Source organism: Oncorhynchus mykiss, chromosome 17, assembly GCF_057628025.1.
Source record: "Oncorhynchus mykiss isolate SJ-2025 chromosome 17, ASM5762802v1, whole genome shotgun sequence".
NCBI lineage: Eukaryota > Metazoa > Chordata > Actinopteri > Salmoniformes > Salmonidae > Oncorhynchus > Oncorhynchus mykiss.
This window is the reverse complement of record NC_143038.1, coordinates 18929388-18944954: the sequence shown is the minus strand read 5'-3', so window position 1 is coordinate 18944954 and position 15567 is coordinate 18929388. Positions and strand designations below refer to the sequence as shown.

General features: G+C 42.0%; 1 protein-coding gene across 3 annotated transcripts; it reads right to left on the bottom strand.

Moving 5' to 3' along the window:
• Window positions 1-313: 313 nt before the first annotated feature.
• Window positions 314-13852, bottom strand: LOC110493187 (CCN family member 5). Of its 3 annotated transcripts, XM_090205013.1 has the most exons (6): window positions 13547-13852; window positions 9876-9983; window positions 6956-7175; window positions 5013-5267; window positions 1773-2032; window positions 314-1350 (listed from the first exon to the last, which is right to left on the bottom strand). In XM_090205013.1, exons 2-6 carry the CDS (start codon window positions 9930-9932, stop codon window positions 1063-1065), a joined length of 1080 nt encoding a protein of 359 aa, XP_090061139.1. In that variant the 5' UTR covers window positions 9933-9983; window positions 13547-13852; the 3' UTR covers window positions 314-1062. The 3 variants fall into 3 exon arrangements, with proteins under 3 accessions (XP_090061139.1, XP_090061140.1, XP_021423144.1); XM_090205014.1 differs by lacking the exon at window positions 9876-9983; XM_021567469.3 differs by lacking the exon at window positions 13547-13852 and having other exon boundaries at window positions 9876-11445.
• Window positions 13853-15567: the final 1715 nt, after the last annotated feature.

Sequence of the window (15567 nt, the reverse complement as noted above, 5' to 3'; positions counted from 1 at the left end):
AAAATATTTTTTATGTGGAATTTTCGACACAATTTGTTTACATAGTTCTGATGATTATGTTGAAATTAGACTGGAGTCAGGTTAAGTCGTTGTATTTAAGTTTAAGTTTTACTCTAATTTTTAATGTTTACAATGCTGGTTGAAATAAAATGAAAATAGTTCTTGGTTGATTACTTTTTACTAATCCAAATGTATTTTCTATGTAGAGTCCAGGTCACAATAGGTTGACAAATGACATTGAAACAATGTTGATTCAACCAGTGTGTTCCCAGTGTGAATAGGCTTTTAAGGCATGAATGTGAGAATTTAAATATTTCATTGATGATGTTTTAATTATTAACCATACCAATCTACAAGACAGTAATTCAGGTGTCTTTATCCTCATTGTAACATAGCGTAATAACAATATTACTGAAAAAAGTATTTGACTGATAACATAATACTTAACAGTTTATAGAAATTATGACTGACAGCTAAGCTTGCGCATGAAGGTCACTTGGAGTTGACACCAACCTATTTTTACTTACAGTAACTTCCTACTGTACATTCAGTTCCATATTTACTTTGAGGTAACCGAAACGGCCGCTATAGGCCTCCACCTCCATCCACCACCATGCATCACTCAATCAACACGTCACTCATCCTCTCTCTCTCTCTCCCTCTTTTTATCTCTCTCGTTCTCTCTCTCTCTCTCTCTCTCACACACAGACACCTTTTCTAAGAATCTTGATGATGGAGGTATTCATTTAAATTAAATGGCCCTAATCAATATTCAAAATCAAATAGAGGATGAAATTCAATCAAACCTGCACTGCGGAAATTGTTAACACTGTTATTACACATATTCTAAGCAATGCAAAGCAGTTGACTATATTTACTGGGTTAAACTAATGGTGCTTTTTCAACAGCGCATGAACCATGTGTTTTTTCCCACAGTGCAAGTTTGATTGAATCCTACCCTACTCTTCAATTCCTATTCGTATGTCATTGTCCAGTATCTTTACTGACAGGGCCTGCCCATCTCTGGCTTTGGGGCTATTTCACTCTCCACGGTCCTATACTCTAAAGCCAGGGAATGGCTCTCCTGTAGGCTGTGTATGGGGACTGGGGACAATTGTAGTGGTGGCAGGAGCAGGACTCAATCATCATCACCTGCTGGTGGATCATCCTGCCCTGGGGGCAGCGGAAGGCCATGTTGACAGTCCTGGTGTGGTAGGGGCTGCAGCAGCGGCCTTCCAGACACTGCAGGCCACAGAACCGGAACCTGTAGGCCCACGTGCTCAAACAGCCCTGGTGCTCCAGATGAATGGGCACGGGAGACCTGAAGCTACTATCGCAGGCACCAGTTCCCTGCAATACACATAACAGTGGACTTCAATTTAAAACATTGAATGATTTTAAATGATCTCTTACTTCAACTTTTAGTTTATCAACATGGACTTTGAAATATTATTATATTAGGACATTAGGACAACTCTCCATACAATTCTTCATGATGCAGTTCTTCTGATGGCACACATTTATGGTCAATTTATGGTCAATGCTGTATCTAAGTAAAGGTACAATATAAATTATATCAAGTAATTCATCCCATTTGCCAACAATGAAAGCAAAACATTTCTAATGGCCAAACTGTCCACCCACCACAAGTGGCAATCCATTCTACCTCAACTAACCTCGAAAACAAAATGGCCAGAGAGCAGTAAGAGTATTTGCAAAGTGTTTGAGAGTGTTTGAGGTAAAGAAAGGCGGAGACCGCTGCTCCCACTCACCACATGCGACCTGCTGCGAGGCACGGCAGTGGCCTGGCATGGCCTGACTTGGCACAGTCTGGTTTGGGTCTGCAGGCGGCAGGCCCAGTTCTTGTTTGAGCTGCGGGTGGAGACACCTGGGCCACAGCTGCTGGAGCAGGGGCTCCAGTCTGTGCTCTGCTCAATGCAGTTGGAGTTCAGGCCCTGGCCCTGAGACTGAGCCCCACCACCATCACCACGAAACCCGTGACGCACCCTCTCCCTCTCTGGTGGTTTCTCCACTGGGTAGTGTTGAAAGACAAGGGCAATGTGATGCTGTTAGTCCATTTGCATACTCATTGGGTTTGTTATGTGAGGATATTGATATGGCTATGCTATTACACACAAAGGAAATGTTATGTGCATTTCTTGTCCATTAAATATGAATATTGTGGTTTTAAATGCTTAAATATAGGTGACTTCTGGATTCAATACATACTGCCTATTTGTATGATGTAACTACTCCTTGCACACACATGTCTTCAGTTGAAGCATCGACAGGTTGGCTACAAAAAAGGGTAACACTTTACTTGAAGAGGGTATCCGTACACAAGGCATTCATAAAACATTAATGAAACTATTCATAACATGTGTTAAGAACGTTGTTATTAAGAACGTTTTTTTTTTATGGTACTGTAACATTCATAAAACATTAATGAAACCATTCATAACATGTGTTAAGAACGTTGTTATTAAGAATAGTTGAACAAATACTGCTCTTGATAGTATCAAAGCTCTGACGAAGGCTGTGAGGCCGATACATAAAGCTTATTAAAGATCAGTGATACATCCTAATTCCTCTGTGTTGTGCCTTGAAGATGTTTTATCCTGGCAAACAAGCAGTAAATCGCACTGCAGCACCTAAGTTACTTCAAGACTTTAACGTCACACCAAATTGTTGCTACATATTTTCCACATTTTGACCAAGGGATCCAAGGGATTCTCTATTTTGTTACTGTGATGTGCAACTCAAAATTATCCATTTGTAGTTAAAGGAATTCTTTGGGACTTTGGCAATTATGCCATTTATCCACTTCCCCAGAGTCAGATGAATTTGTAGATACCATTTTTATGTGTCCAGTATGAAGGAAGTTAAAAGTAGTTTCAAGAGCCAATGCTAACTACCAGTAGCGCAATGACTGGCATGCTAGCAGATACCAATAGACTTCCAGTCATAGACTTCCAGCGCTAATGCTAGTTTGCATTGGATCGTGAAACTACCAAACTGGACACATCAACTTAAAAATAAGACTTCATCTCTCTGGGGAAGTAGATAAAAGGCATCATTGCCAGAATCCCAAAGTATCCCTTTAAGTATTTAAAAGAAAAGTAAAAGAAAATGAAAGAAAAATACATCTTTATTTTGGGACCACTTTACTTTAAATGTCTCCTGCAGATTAACTGTAGATGCAGAAAAAACATTACACTTTGACAACCTGTAAAGTTTTTTAAAATATTGTTCTTGTAAACAAAATGGACAGACAATGGAAAGTTCAGCTTGATTGCCAACTTTAGCTTTCCTTTCAAAATGTTTGCACAAGGTAGTTACAGTATGCAGTTGGGAGGCGTTGTGGAATTTGTCCATGCGAGGCGAGCAGGGTTGAAGAAGAGTTGCTTGCAAGGGTGTGAGGCATTCCCGTGTGAGGCATTCAAAATGTTATGCCTCGACTTAACCCTTAAGGTTGTTGTGTCCTAATTTTAAATGTAATTTAATTTAATTGTTGTGTCCAAATTTAACCAAATCATGATTTCTAGGACACCACAATGTCAAGGGAATGTCGCAATTGTCACGAGTGAATGAGCCCAGCATCTTGGAAATTGATTGCACATATTGGCAACTCAATCTCACATTGCAAGACATTTTGCGTCTTTAGGACAAATTTCATATATACAGTGCCTTCGGAAAGTATTCAGACCCCTTGACTTTTTACACATTTTGATACGTTGCAGTCTTGTTCTGAAATTTATCAAATCCTTTTTTCCCCTCATCAACACACAATATCCCATAATGACAAAGCAAAAACAGGTTTTTAGAAATTTTTGCAAATATCTTTTTTTTTTTATTAAAAACTGAAATATCACATTTACATAAGTATTCAAACCCTTTACTCGGTACTTTGTCAAAGTACCTTTGGCAGCGATTACAGCCTTGAGCCTTCTTGGGTATGGAGTTACAAGCCTGGCACTCCTGTATTTGGAGAGTTTTCTCATTCTTCTCTGTAGATCCTCTCAAGCTCCGTCAGGTTGGATGGGGATCATTGCTGCACAGCTATTTTCAGGTCTCTCCAGAGATATTAGATCGGTTCAAGTCAGGGCTCTGCCTGGGCCATTCAAGGACATTCAGAGACTTGTCCTGAAACCACTCCTGCATTGTCTTGGCTGTGTGCTAAGTCCCGTTGTCCTGTTGGAAGGGGAACCTTCACCCCAGTCTGAGGTCCTGAGCGCTCTGAAACAGGTTTTCATCAAGGATCTCTCTGTATATTGCTCCATTCATCTTTCACTCAATCCTGACTAGTCTCCCAGTCCCTCCTGCTGAAAAACATCCCCACAGTATGATGCTGCCACCACCATGCTTCACCGTAGGGATGGTGCCAGGTGTCCACCTGGGGTGAAGCTTGGCATTCAGGCCAAAGAGTTCCATCTTAGTTTCATCAGATCAGAGAATCTTGTTTTTCATGGTCTGATAGTCCTTTAGGTGCCTTTTGGCAAAATCCAACCAGGCTGTCATGCTTTTTACTGAGGATTGGCTTCCATCTGGCCCCTCTACCATAAAGGCCTGATTGGTGGAGTGCTGCAGAGATGGTTGTCCTTCTGGAAGGTTCTCCCATCTCCACAGAGGAACTCTGGAGCTCTGTCAGAGTGACCATTGGGTTCTTGGTCACCTCCCTGACCAAAACGTGCTTCAACAATGTACTGAGTAAAGGGTCTGAATACTTATGTAAATGTGATATTTCCGGGGGATGTTTTTTGTATGTTTTTGCTTTGTCATTATGGGGAATTGTGATTAAACTGATGAGGGGAAAAAAAAGTCAAGGGGTCTGAATACTTTCCAAATGATATTATTTTTAGTTTTTTTTACTATTTCTCCATTTTATCTTTTTTTTTATTCACTTTGAGATTATTCTTGTAAAATGAAAAGCGCTTTAAAAATTAAATAAATTGTTACTATTAATCATTCCTAATCAGTATTTTTTTCATATTTTTGCCTATAGAGTACTGTACCTGCAGCCATAGTGTCTGGGTAAATGTTGTTGTCCAGGCTTTCACAGACCCACTCCCTGCAGCACCTCCCAGGCTGGCGCACTAGCTGAGGGTTGGGGCAGTTGGCTGCGGCAGGAACCTGTAGGTCATCGCTGCACAGTGGAACACAGGTCACCCCGCCACCCAGGCAGTGGCACAGCTGTGCACACGACTGCTGGAATGTCTGGCCCTCCTCGAAGCGCATGCCGTTCAGTTCACATCCCAGCATGTTCTGGCCTGGTCACAGAGAGAGGAATAGATGGGGAGACAGATGGGGAAGTGAGAGAGTGAACTTTTTAAAATAAAGTCAAAAAAAGAAACGTCCTCTCACTGTCAACTGCGTTTACTTTCAGCAAACTTGGACCATGTGTAAATAGTTGTATGAGCATAACAAGATTCAACAACTGAGACATAGACATGTGACTAACAGAAATGGAATAATGTGTCCCTGAACAAAGGCGGGGGTCAAAATCAAAAGTAACAGTCAGTATCTGGTGTGGCCACCAGCTGCATTAAGTACTGCAGTCCATCTCCTTCTCATGGAATGCACCAGTTCTTGCTGCTCTTCCACCAAGGCACCTGCAAGTTTCCAGATATTTCTGAGGGGAATGGCCCTAGCCCTCACCCTCCGATCCAACAGGTCCCAGACGTGCTCAATGGGATTGAGATCCGGGCTCTTCGCTGGCCATAGCAGAACACTGACATTCCTGTCTTGCAGGAAATCACGCACAGAACAAGCAGTATGGCTGGTGGCATTTTCATGCTGGAGGGTCATGTCAGGATGAGCCTGCAGGAAGGGTACCACATGAGGGAGGAGGATGTCTTCCCTGTAACGCACAGCATTGAGATTGCCTGCATTGACAACAAACTCAGTCCAATGATGCTGTGACACACTGCCCCAGAACATGACGGACCCTCCACCTCCAAAGCGATCCTGCTCCGGAGTACAGGCCTCGGTGTAATGCTCAGTCCTTCTACGATAAACATGAATCCGACCATCACCCCTGGTGAGACAAAACCGCGACTCGTCAGTGAAGAGCACTTTTTGCCAGTCCTGTCTGGTCCAGCCACGGTGGGTTTATGCCCAAAGGCGACGCTGTTGCCGGTAAAGTCTGATGAGGACCAGCCTTACAACAGGCCTACAAGCCCTCAGTCCAGCCTCTCTCAGCCTATTGCAGACAGTCTGAGCACTGATGGAGGGATTGTGCGTTCCTGGTGTATCTCGGGCAGTTGTTGTTGCCATCCTGTACCTGTCCCGCAGGTGTAATGTTCGGATGTACCGATCCTATGTAGGTGTTGTTACACGTGGTCTGCCACTGCGAGGACGATCAGCTGTCCGTCTTGTCTCTCTGTAGCGCTGTCTTAGGCATCTCACAGTACGGACATTACATTACATCTGCAGGCACGTTCACGCAGATGAGCAGGGAACTCTTTCTTTTGATGTTTGGCTGCCTTTGACATCAATGTCGCAATACTTGTTGTATCCAACTGGATGTTGTGGGATTATTACCCATGGCTGCCATTCCCAATCATAAATAACTTAAGTTCTTGGCTATTTTCCTATTATTTATGGCCATGAAATAGAACATTCAACATTCATCTTAGTCAAAGATTTGCTGTGCATGAAAACTGGGATACACTCTTACATCTCACTCAATTTTAGTTCTTATTATCATTACCATGATCACATAATGGAAATGTTTTGAGGCTTTGTACAGTATTTGTACCCTGCAAAGTAGTCGCCTGGTCCCAGATCTGTTTGCGCTGTCTTGCCAACTGTCTTGTAGTTGGATCTTACAGTTGGCAAGATACCACAAACAGATATATCTTACAGTTGGCAAGATACCACAAACAGATATATCTCACAGTTGGCAAACAGCACAAACAGACTTGGGACCAGTTTAACAGGGTAGCGCTGTACTCACTGACACACTCTCCAGGACCACCGGGGTAGCTGGCACTGTAGTCACACTGCAGGCCCTGCTGGCTGTCACACACAAACCTCTCCGTGCAGTCTTCGCCCTCTTGTCTGGCGCACACCTGGCAGCAGCGGCACCCATCCAGCACCGTGGACACCCCCAGAGGGCAGCGTGGTGCGGGCCAGGGGCAGTTGTGACACGGGCCCCCGCATAGCTGGCAGCACACCTAACACATGTGGGTTGACAGTAGGATGATTAACTGCAGTAGCGTTTGTGGATCAAATGTGTGCGACTGCAGTTTTCACCGGTAGCCTTTTGTTGACTGTAGGGGTTAAGGCTTTTTTGTCTGTGACTGTACTATAAATGTTACTGTACTTTTGTGTGTATTTGTTTGTGTAACCTGTAGGGTTCAAATCCTTACAGCTTCCCAAAATCCCAATTGGAGGTATTCCGGAATCAGCAGGGAATAAGCTGCAAGGGAATCGTCTAACCTGGAATTTTTTAACCATGAACATCATACAGGATATATTGCACACATATAACGCACAAAAAACGTATGCCGGTCATTCATAGCATCACTTAAATGTATGTCGAATCTTAATTTGATCACTTTTTTTCACTGCAGGAAATGCAGATAAGCTTTGTGATTTAAATACACTCACTGAAACCCAGCACTATTAACAGTATTGCACTTTTTTCATGTAGCCTAATTTTGTTCAGCTAATAGCCTAACCACCAATCAAGCAACACTATGGACTAAACATTCACATCCTGTTGATGCAGGATTATTTTGCTGCGACAATTCTGGTAAAATACTGCCCTCTTGCATTGCAAACGCATTGCACTCTTTTTGTTTTTAAAGCCCTCCTGCATAAACTTCTGCCTTACCTTATTGTTGGCTAATCGACGTACAAGATACTAGACCCGGTCTCAGGGATGGCTAACTCTGGAAATCCCTTCAATCTCCACTGAGTTATGTAAATCTGCTTTTAGTTTTTTTCCAGCGCTCTCTAAAATTGGTTGAATTGGTGCCTCTAGGGCAATTCTAAAGGCTGATTGAGGACCTTTTTACAGAAAAATGTGTTTGTTTTCTATGATTGTGTTTTGCTTTTAGTGTATTGATGTGAATATTGATGTATATATTGGTGTATAATTGATGTGTATCAGTGGTGTTCGGTGCCGTTTAAGATGAGGGAGAACACTTATTTTTTATGAGCATGGCCTTAATTCTATTACAGCATATTGGATGACTGTCATTCATATTCCATTCACCCAGCTCAATGTAACATCGACAGGTTTAGGCTACACATGTACATGATACTTTACCCATCATGAGGTTGCTACAACTTAGCCTACGAATGAAAGTTTACAGCGCAGGTGCACATGTCTACAGAAATGTTTTTGTAATCAAGGTGACAGACAGTGACACATTCAATAGCACCTTGTACACTCTTGCCTGCATCTACTTTACCTAGGGTGTAATCATTAGTCCAACAGTTGCAAACAAGAGTTTCGATTGGACAAATTCAAGTCTGTTTATCCCCGTTTCTTTCTATTTCCTTTGTTTAAGAAACGTTTTTCAACTGAATTGGTGGAATAAATACACTCCTGATCACCCACAAATACAGTTCACTTTCATAGCAGCACACATATAAACAGCATGATCACTTTGTTCATTGTATAATTCCTTCTCACATTTACGCGCTGTCTCTCACCTTTTCCATTCGCTTGTGGACTTCAGTGCACAACACAACAGCTGTCTGTGACCAGGCGAAAAAACCTTTCCAAGCCAAACATTCATACCATAACCGCTAACCACTCCACACAGCCTACATCATTGTCACCATATTAGCTAACGTCATAGTCAACATAGCTACTAGAACTAAGGCATTAGTAAACCCGCTTCAATCATGCAGTACAGTGTATAGTCAGCAAGCAGTTTAGCAGTTACACCTTCGGGCCCTGGTGGCAATAAATTAATAAAACCAAAAGCTTACCTCGACTTGGAAGAGTTTCAACGTTGAATAGCCATAGCCAGCTAGCTAACACAGCATCCCTTTCTGTTGGAGCCGGATGTTTGAGTAGGCTAAACTAGCTAGCTGCATTCACTAGCTAAGTAAGTGAAAGTGAAGAAAAATACAACAAAATATAGCTAGCTTTCTCTCTCTCTCTCTCTTGCTTCTGACGTTCTCTCTCTTTGAGTCAACTACTCACCACAATTTATGCACTGCAGTGCTAACTAGCTGTAGCTTATGCTTTCAGTGCTAAATTCATTATCTGATCCTTTGTTTGGGTGGACAACATGTCAGTTCATGCTGCAAGAGCTCTGATAGTTTGGAGGATGTCCTCCGGAAGTTGTCATAATTACTGTGCAAGTCTAAGGTATGGGGTGAGCACCATGTGCCTCCTCGGTTTTGTATTGAAGTCAATGTACCCAGAGGAGGACAGAAACTAGCTGTACCCCGGCAACACCATTGTGCTACCCCAGAGAGTGCTGTTGAGGCTACTGTAGAGTTTCATTGAAAAACTGTGTGTTTTAATAAATTATTTGGTGACATGAATATATTTAGTATAGTTTTATCTAAAAAGGATAACTTTTTCATTGTTTCACGATTTTTATTTTACTGAAATTAACTGAGGAGAATGGTCCTCCCCTTCTTCCCCTGAGGAGCCTCCACTGATAGTGTATATGGATGTTTTTTATTTCTATTGATAACGTTTAGCATCAGTTTGTGAACCACCATATACTATTCACTTACCAAAAACAAGTGCATACACTATGCTGCAAACAAGTTCATCATCCCATGACATCGCTCAAACATTAAATTCCATTTCTTCCCCAAAATATCACAAGCTTACTTTGACAAATAAAAGATGTTTGACAACTTGAATTCTTAAGGAAATTCTCGAGCTTGTCAACCCTCACCTGAGTGATGATACACAACAGCAGGGAACCAAGGAGCGTAGCATCTCTTCGGTCCATCTTCAGGGGTAAGCCAGTTCTCTCTTGCTCTCTCTCTTGTCGCTCTATCTCCTCAAGAAAGCCGCGGTGCCATTAATGCTGTGTGTTAGCAAACTGCCTGCCTCTGTCCATTCATTTATAAAGTCTGCCTTCTGATGTCACAGACGGTGGACTGCAATGTAAATAGTTACTGGACAGGAATCAAAAATAGTTGTAATTCCACATTCCTGCTACCCATTTCTTTAGTCTCACGCTCTCTCTCTTTCTCTCAAAGCCAAGCACTTTTTCCAAAGACTTTCATGGCTTTTGGGGGCAGTTTAGACTGAAGTCCATATACTGTGCTTGTGATTGGTCGTGGCTGAGTTAAATTGTCTGTATTTCTTACCGGGATGATGTTCCTGCTTTGACCTGGTGTTTTGTTGGCACTGTGTAATAGACAGATGTTCACCAAGGTAACTTCTACTGTATGCCCAACCTTTGTTTAGAGTGACTTTTAGTCTCTTGTGACAGACTTTAACATTTAAATATTAGACTGCGAGATTCTGTTCTGGGTGCCGAGTTTAAGCGACTCTCAACCACTACAAGTACAGCTGAAGTTTACAAGCATTTCGCTACACTCGCAATAACATCTGCTAACCATGTGTAATGTGACCAATAAAATGTGATTTGATTGGAGCTATTTTCACTGTGATGAAACTTGTGGTTGTTCTACAGGCGAATAAAAGTCACTTTAAATTGGTGTGTCATTGCATTTGAATTAAGGCAACAGCTTAGCCCTCAGAAGCCTGTAGATATGTGTCAATAATTAGCACACGCTTGCCTACGTCTATGTATTGCATGTGAAAAATCAGCTATTGTTGTCTCGATGCACCACAGTGTAAAGGCAGGGCAGGCCATAATGAAACGTATTTTCAATAAGGAATCAAATGGATTTGACAGATTTGTCTTGGCATACAGTATATTGCCACACAGCATTCCCACACAAGCAATAACAAGCTAGTCCATACATAACTATTTGACTTTAGATGTGCACACTCATATCAATTCAATGTAATCATACAAGACACCTGAAAGATAATGATCATGAATTGCGTTTACATGATACAGTATTTTTTTCCCTCCTCACTAGGTTGCAAAGTACTTTACATTGTAGGGGTACAATGCCCCACCAATGTAGCTAAAAATGTTATATGACCACTACTGTTCTACACTTACAACTTGTAACAGACTTCGCCACATCTGTCTACCAAAGACAGACCAAAGACTAGACTACTGTTTGCTTCCCTGCTTCCAAAAACAAGCCTTTTCCTCAAAGTTGGATGTAGTTTTGACCACCGATACAGTATGAAGGAAGTATAAATGACGCTGTCTGCTGAAACATTCTCAAGCATCTGCCGTTACAATAACATAACCCCACAAAGCAGCTTCTACCCCATGACTTCACAGTTTCTCTATGGGGGAGGTCATATGACGCATTTCTCTCTCTCTGTGTGTGTTTTTCACAGAGTGCGCAAAAACCTACAACTGTGGAAACCGTTCATCTAGATTTGAACACCTGCAGGTATGTTGAATCCACACATATCCTTTGGCCCTTCTCTAGGTTTTGTGGTAAAGAAGTGATTTTTTTATCAGAACTCACTGCAAGATTTGTGTGATTGACAGGATTAAAGGGCAAGTTCACCCAAATCACTAAATTACATTTTTGTTTGTTTCCTTATGCTGGCAAGCAGTCTACAGACAAGGAGAGACCGCTAGATGGGGGGCTAGATTATATCCGTATCACCAAAGTATTGCGGAAGAGCCATGTTAAAATGTAAAGATAATTTCCGACTGAGCCGACATATGCAGCGTTTACCGTTTTTAAATTTTTTTATTTCACCTTTATTTAACCAGGTAGGCCAGTTGAGAACAAGTTGTCATTTACAACTGTGACCTGGCCAAGATAAAGCAAAGCAGTGCGACACAAACAACACAGAGTTACACATGGGAAAAACAAACGTACAGTCAAAAACACAATAGAAATTTCTATATACAGTGTGTGCAAATGTAGTAAGATTAGGGAGGTAAGGCAATAAATAGGCCATAGTGGTGAAAAAAATACTATTTAGCATTTAAACACTGGAGTGATAGATGTGCAGAAGATAAATGTGCAATTAGAGATACTGGGGTGCAAAGGAGCAACAAAAAAAACAATAACAATATGGGGATGATGTAGTTGGGTAGGCTATTTAAAGATGGGCTGTGTACAGGTACAATGTTCTGTAAGCTGCTCTGACAGCTGATGCTTAAAGTTAGTGAGGGAGAGAAAAGACTCCAGCTTCAGGGATTTTTGCAATTCATTCCAGTCATTGGCAGCAGAGAACTGGAAGGAAAGGTGGCCAAAGGGGGAGTTGGCTTTGGGGATGACCAGTGAAATATACCTGCTGGAGCGCGTGCTATGGGTGGGTGCTGCTATGGTGACCAGTGAGATGAGATAAGGCAGGGCTTTACCTAGCAAAGACTTATAGATGACCTGGAGCCAGTGGGTTTGGCGACGAATGTGAAGCGAGGGCCAGCCACCGAGAGCATACAGGTTGCAGTAGTGGGTAATATTTGGGGCTTTGGTGACAAAAAACGATAGCACTGTGATAAACTACTTCCAATTTGATGAGTAGAGTGTTAGAGGCTATTTTGTAAATGACATCGCCGAAGTCAATGATCGGTAGGATAGTCAGTTTTACAAGGGTATGTTTGGCGGCATGAGTGAAGGATGCTTTGTTGTGAAATAGGAAGCCGTTTATAGAATACATTTTGGATTGGAGATGCTTAATGTGAGTCTGGAAGGAGAGTTTACAGTCTAACCAGACACCTTGGTATTTGTAGTTGTCCACATATTCGAAGTCAGAACCGTCCAGAGTAGTGATGTTAGTGCGGGCAGCGATCGGTTGAAGAGCATATATTTAGTTTAACTTGCATTTAAGAGCAGTTGGAGGCCACGGAAGGAGAGTGGCATTGAAGCTCGTCTGGAGGTTTGTTAACACAGTGTCCAAAGAAGGGCCAGAAGTATATAGAGAAAAGAGTCGGTCCGAGAATTGAACCCGAGAATTGAAGACCTGATAACAGGTCTTCCCATTTGGTTTCTGTGAGGGAAAAAAGCATGACGGCGCGCTGAAACGAATCATCATCGAATTCTAGTTTTACTTTTAACTAATTTCCTGGGATTTGCTCCTTTCATGTTTATTTTGATCCTAACGAACTCTCCAGTTCCTGCTGATGACAAGCATACCCATAACTTTCACACCCTGGTTACTGGCCTCTGCCTGCCGTTGACCTGTCGTTTTGCCAGCCCTCTGTTCAAGTAATAGTGCTTTGTTACTTCGACACTGTCTGCATCTGGATTTCTCTTGAAATACTTATTTTCCACCATAATTTGCAAATAAATTCATTAAAAATCCTACAATGTGATTTTTCTCATTTTGTCTGTCATAGTTGAAGTGTACCTATGATGAAAATTACAGGCCTCTCTCATCTTTTTAAGTGGGAGAACTTGCACAATTGGTGGCTGACTAAATACTTTTTGCCCCACTGTAAATATATTTCTCCGCCATGTTTGGAATCAACAGAAATACGAAATTACATCATAAATATTCCCTTACCTTTGATGATCTTTCATAAGAATGCAGTGCAAGGAATCCTAGTTCCGCAAAAAATCGTTGTTTTGTTCGATAATGTCCATTACTAGTGTCCAATTAGCTACTTTTGCTAGCACGTTTAGCTCACATGTCCAAAAACTTCAACAAGTTATATTCCAGGTCGAATAAACTGGTCAAACTAAGTAGAGAATCCATCTTCAGGATGTTATTATCATATATATCCAATAACATTCCAACCGGAGCATTCGTTTTTGTCTACAGAGTAATGTAACGCAAGGCCATATAATAAGTACTGTGCGTAACCAGGAACTGGCATTCTGCCAGACCAGTGACTCAAATAGCTGCCATCCGGTCCCACATCACACTAGAGGCTTCATTCAACGTTCTACTGACTGTTGACATCTAGTGGAAGGCGTAGGAAGTGCGAACAGATCCATAGCTTATTTGGATGTGAATAGGCAATGAGTTAAAAATCAACTAGCCCCAGAATTTCCCATTTCTGTTTGGAAGTTTGCCTGCGCTATGAGTTCTGTTATACTCACAGACATAATTCAAACAGTTTTAGAAACTTCAGAGTGTTTTCTATCCAATACTCTTTAATAATATGCATATATTAGCATCTGGGACAGAGTAGGAGGCAGCTCACTATGGGCACGCAATTCATCCAAAGTGAAAATGCTGCCACCTATCCCTAAAAGGTTTAAATAAACAAATTAGGCACATTTGGGCAGTCTTGATACAACATTTTGAACAGAAATGCAATGGTTCATTGGATCAGTCTAAAACTTTGCACATGCACTTCTGTCATCTACTGGCCAAAATCCAAACTACACCTGGGCTGGAATAGTACATTATGGCCATTGTCTTGCATTTTAAAGATGATGGTACAAAAAAACCAAAAGAAGGGTTGTTTTTGTCTCTGTATTATCTTTTACCAGATATATTGTGTGATATTCTCCTTTCACATTTCCATAAACCTCAAAGTGTTTCCTTTCAAATGGTATCAAGAATATGCATATCCTTGCTTCAGGGCCTGAGCTACAGGCAGTTAGATTTGGGTATGTCATTTCAGGCGAGAATGAGATGCATACAAGGCTCTCCCCCGCCCTCCATTTGGCAAATCTGACCATAATTCTATCATTCTGATTCCTGCTTACAAGTAAAAACTAAAGCAGGAAGTACCCATGACTCGCTCATTACGGAAGTGGTCAGATGATGCAGATGCTACACTACAGGACTGTTTTGCTAGCAGAGACTGGAATAAGTTCAGGGATTCATCCAATGGCATTGAGGAGTACAACACCTCAGTCATCGGCTTCATCAGTAAGTGCATTGATGACGTTGTCCCCACAGTGACTGTATGTACATATCCCAACCAGAAGCCATGGGTTAAAGGCAACATCCGCATCACGCTAAAGGCTAGAGCTGCTGCTTTCAAGGAACGGTAGACTAATCCAGATGCTTATAAGAAATCCCGCTATGCCCGCAGACGAACCATCAAAAAAGCAGTGACGCGAGCATACTAGATGTGCTAAATGCCTTTTATTCTCGCTTCGAGGCAAGCAACACTGAAGCATGTACGAGAGCACCAGCTGTTCTGGATGACTGTGATAACGCTCTTGGTGGCCGATGTGAACAAAACCTTTTAAACAGGTCAACATTCACAAAGCCGCTGGGCCAGACGGATTACCAGGACGTCTACTCAAAGCATGCGCGGACCAACTGGCAAGTGTCTTTACTGACATTTTCAACCTCTCTCTGAACGAGTCTGTAATACACCTATGTGAGAATGCTGTTCATTGACTACAGCTCAGCGTTCAACACCATAGTGCCCACGAAAATCATCACTAAGCTAAGGACTCTGGGACTAAACACCTCCCTCTGCAACTGGATCCTGGCTACCCCGCAGGTGGTTAGAGTAGGCAACAACACATTTGCCATGCTGATCATTAACACTGGGACCCCTCGGGGGTGTGTTCTTAGTCCCCTCCTTAGTCCCCTCCCCTCCTCCCTGTTCACCCACG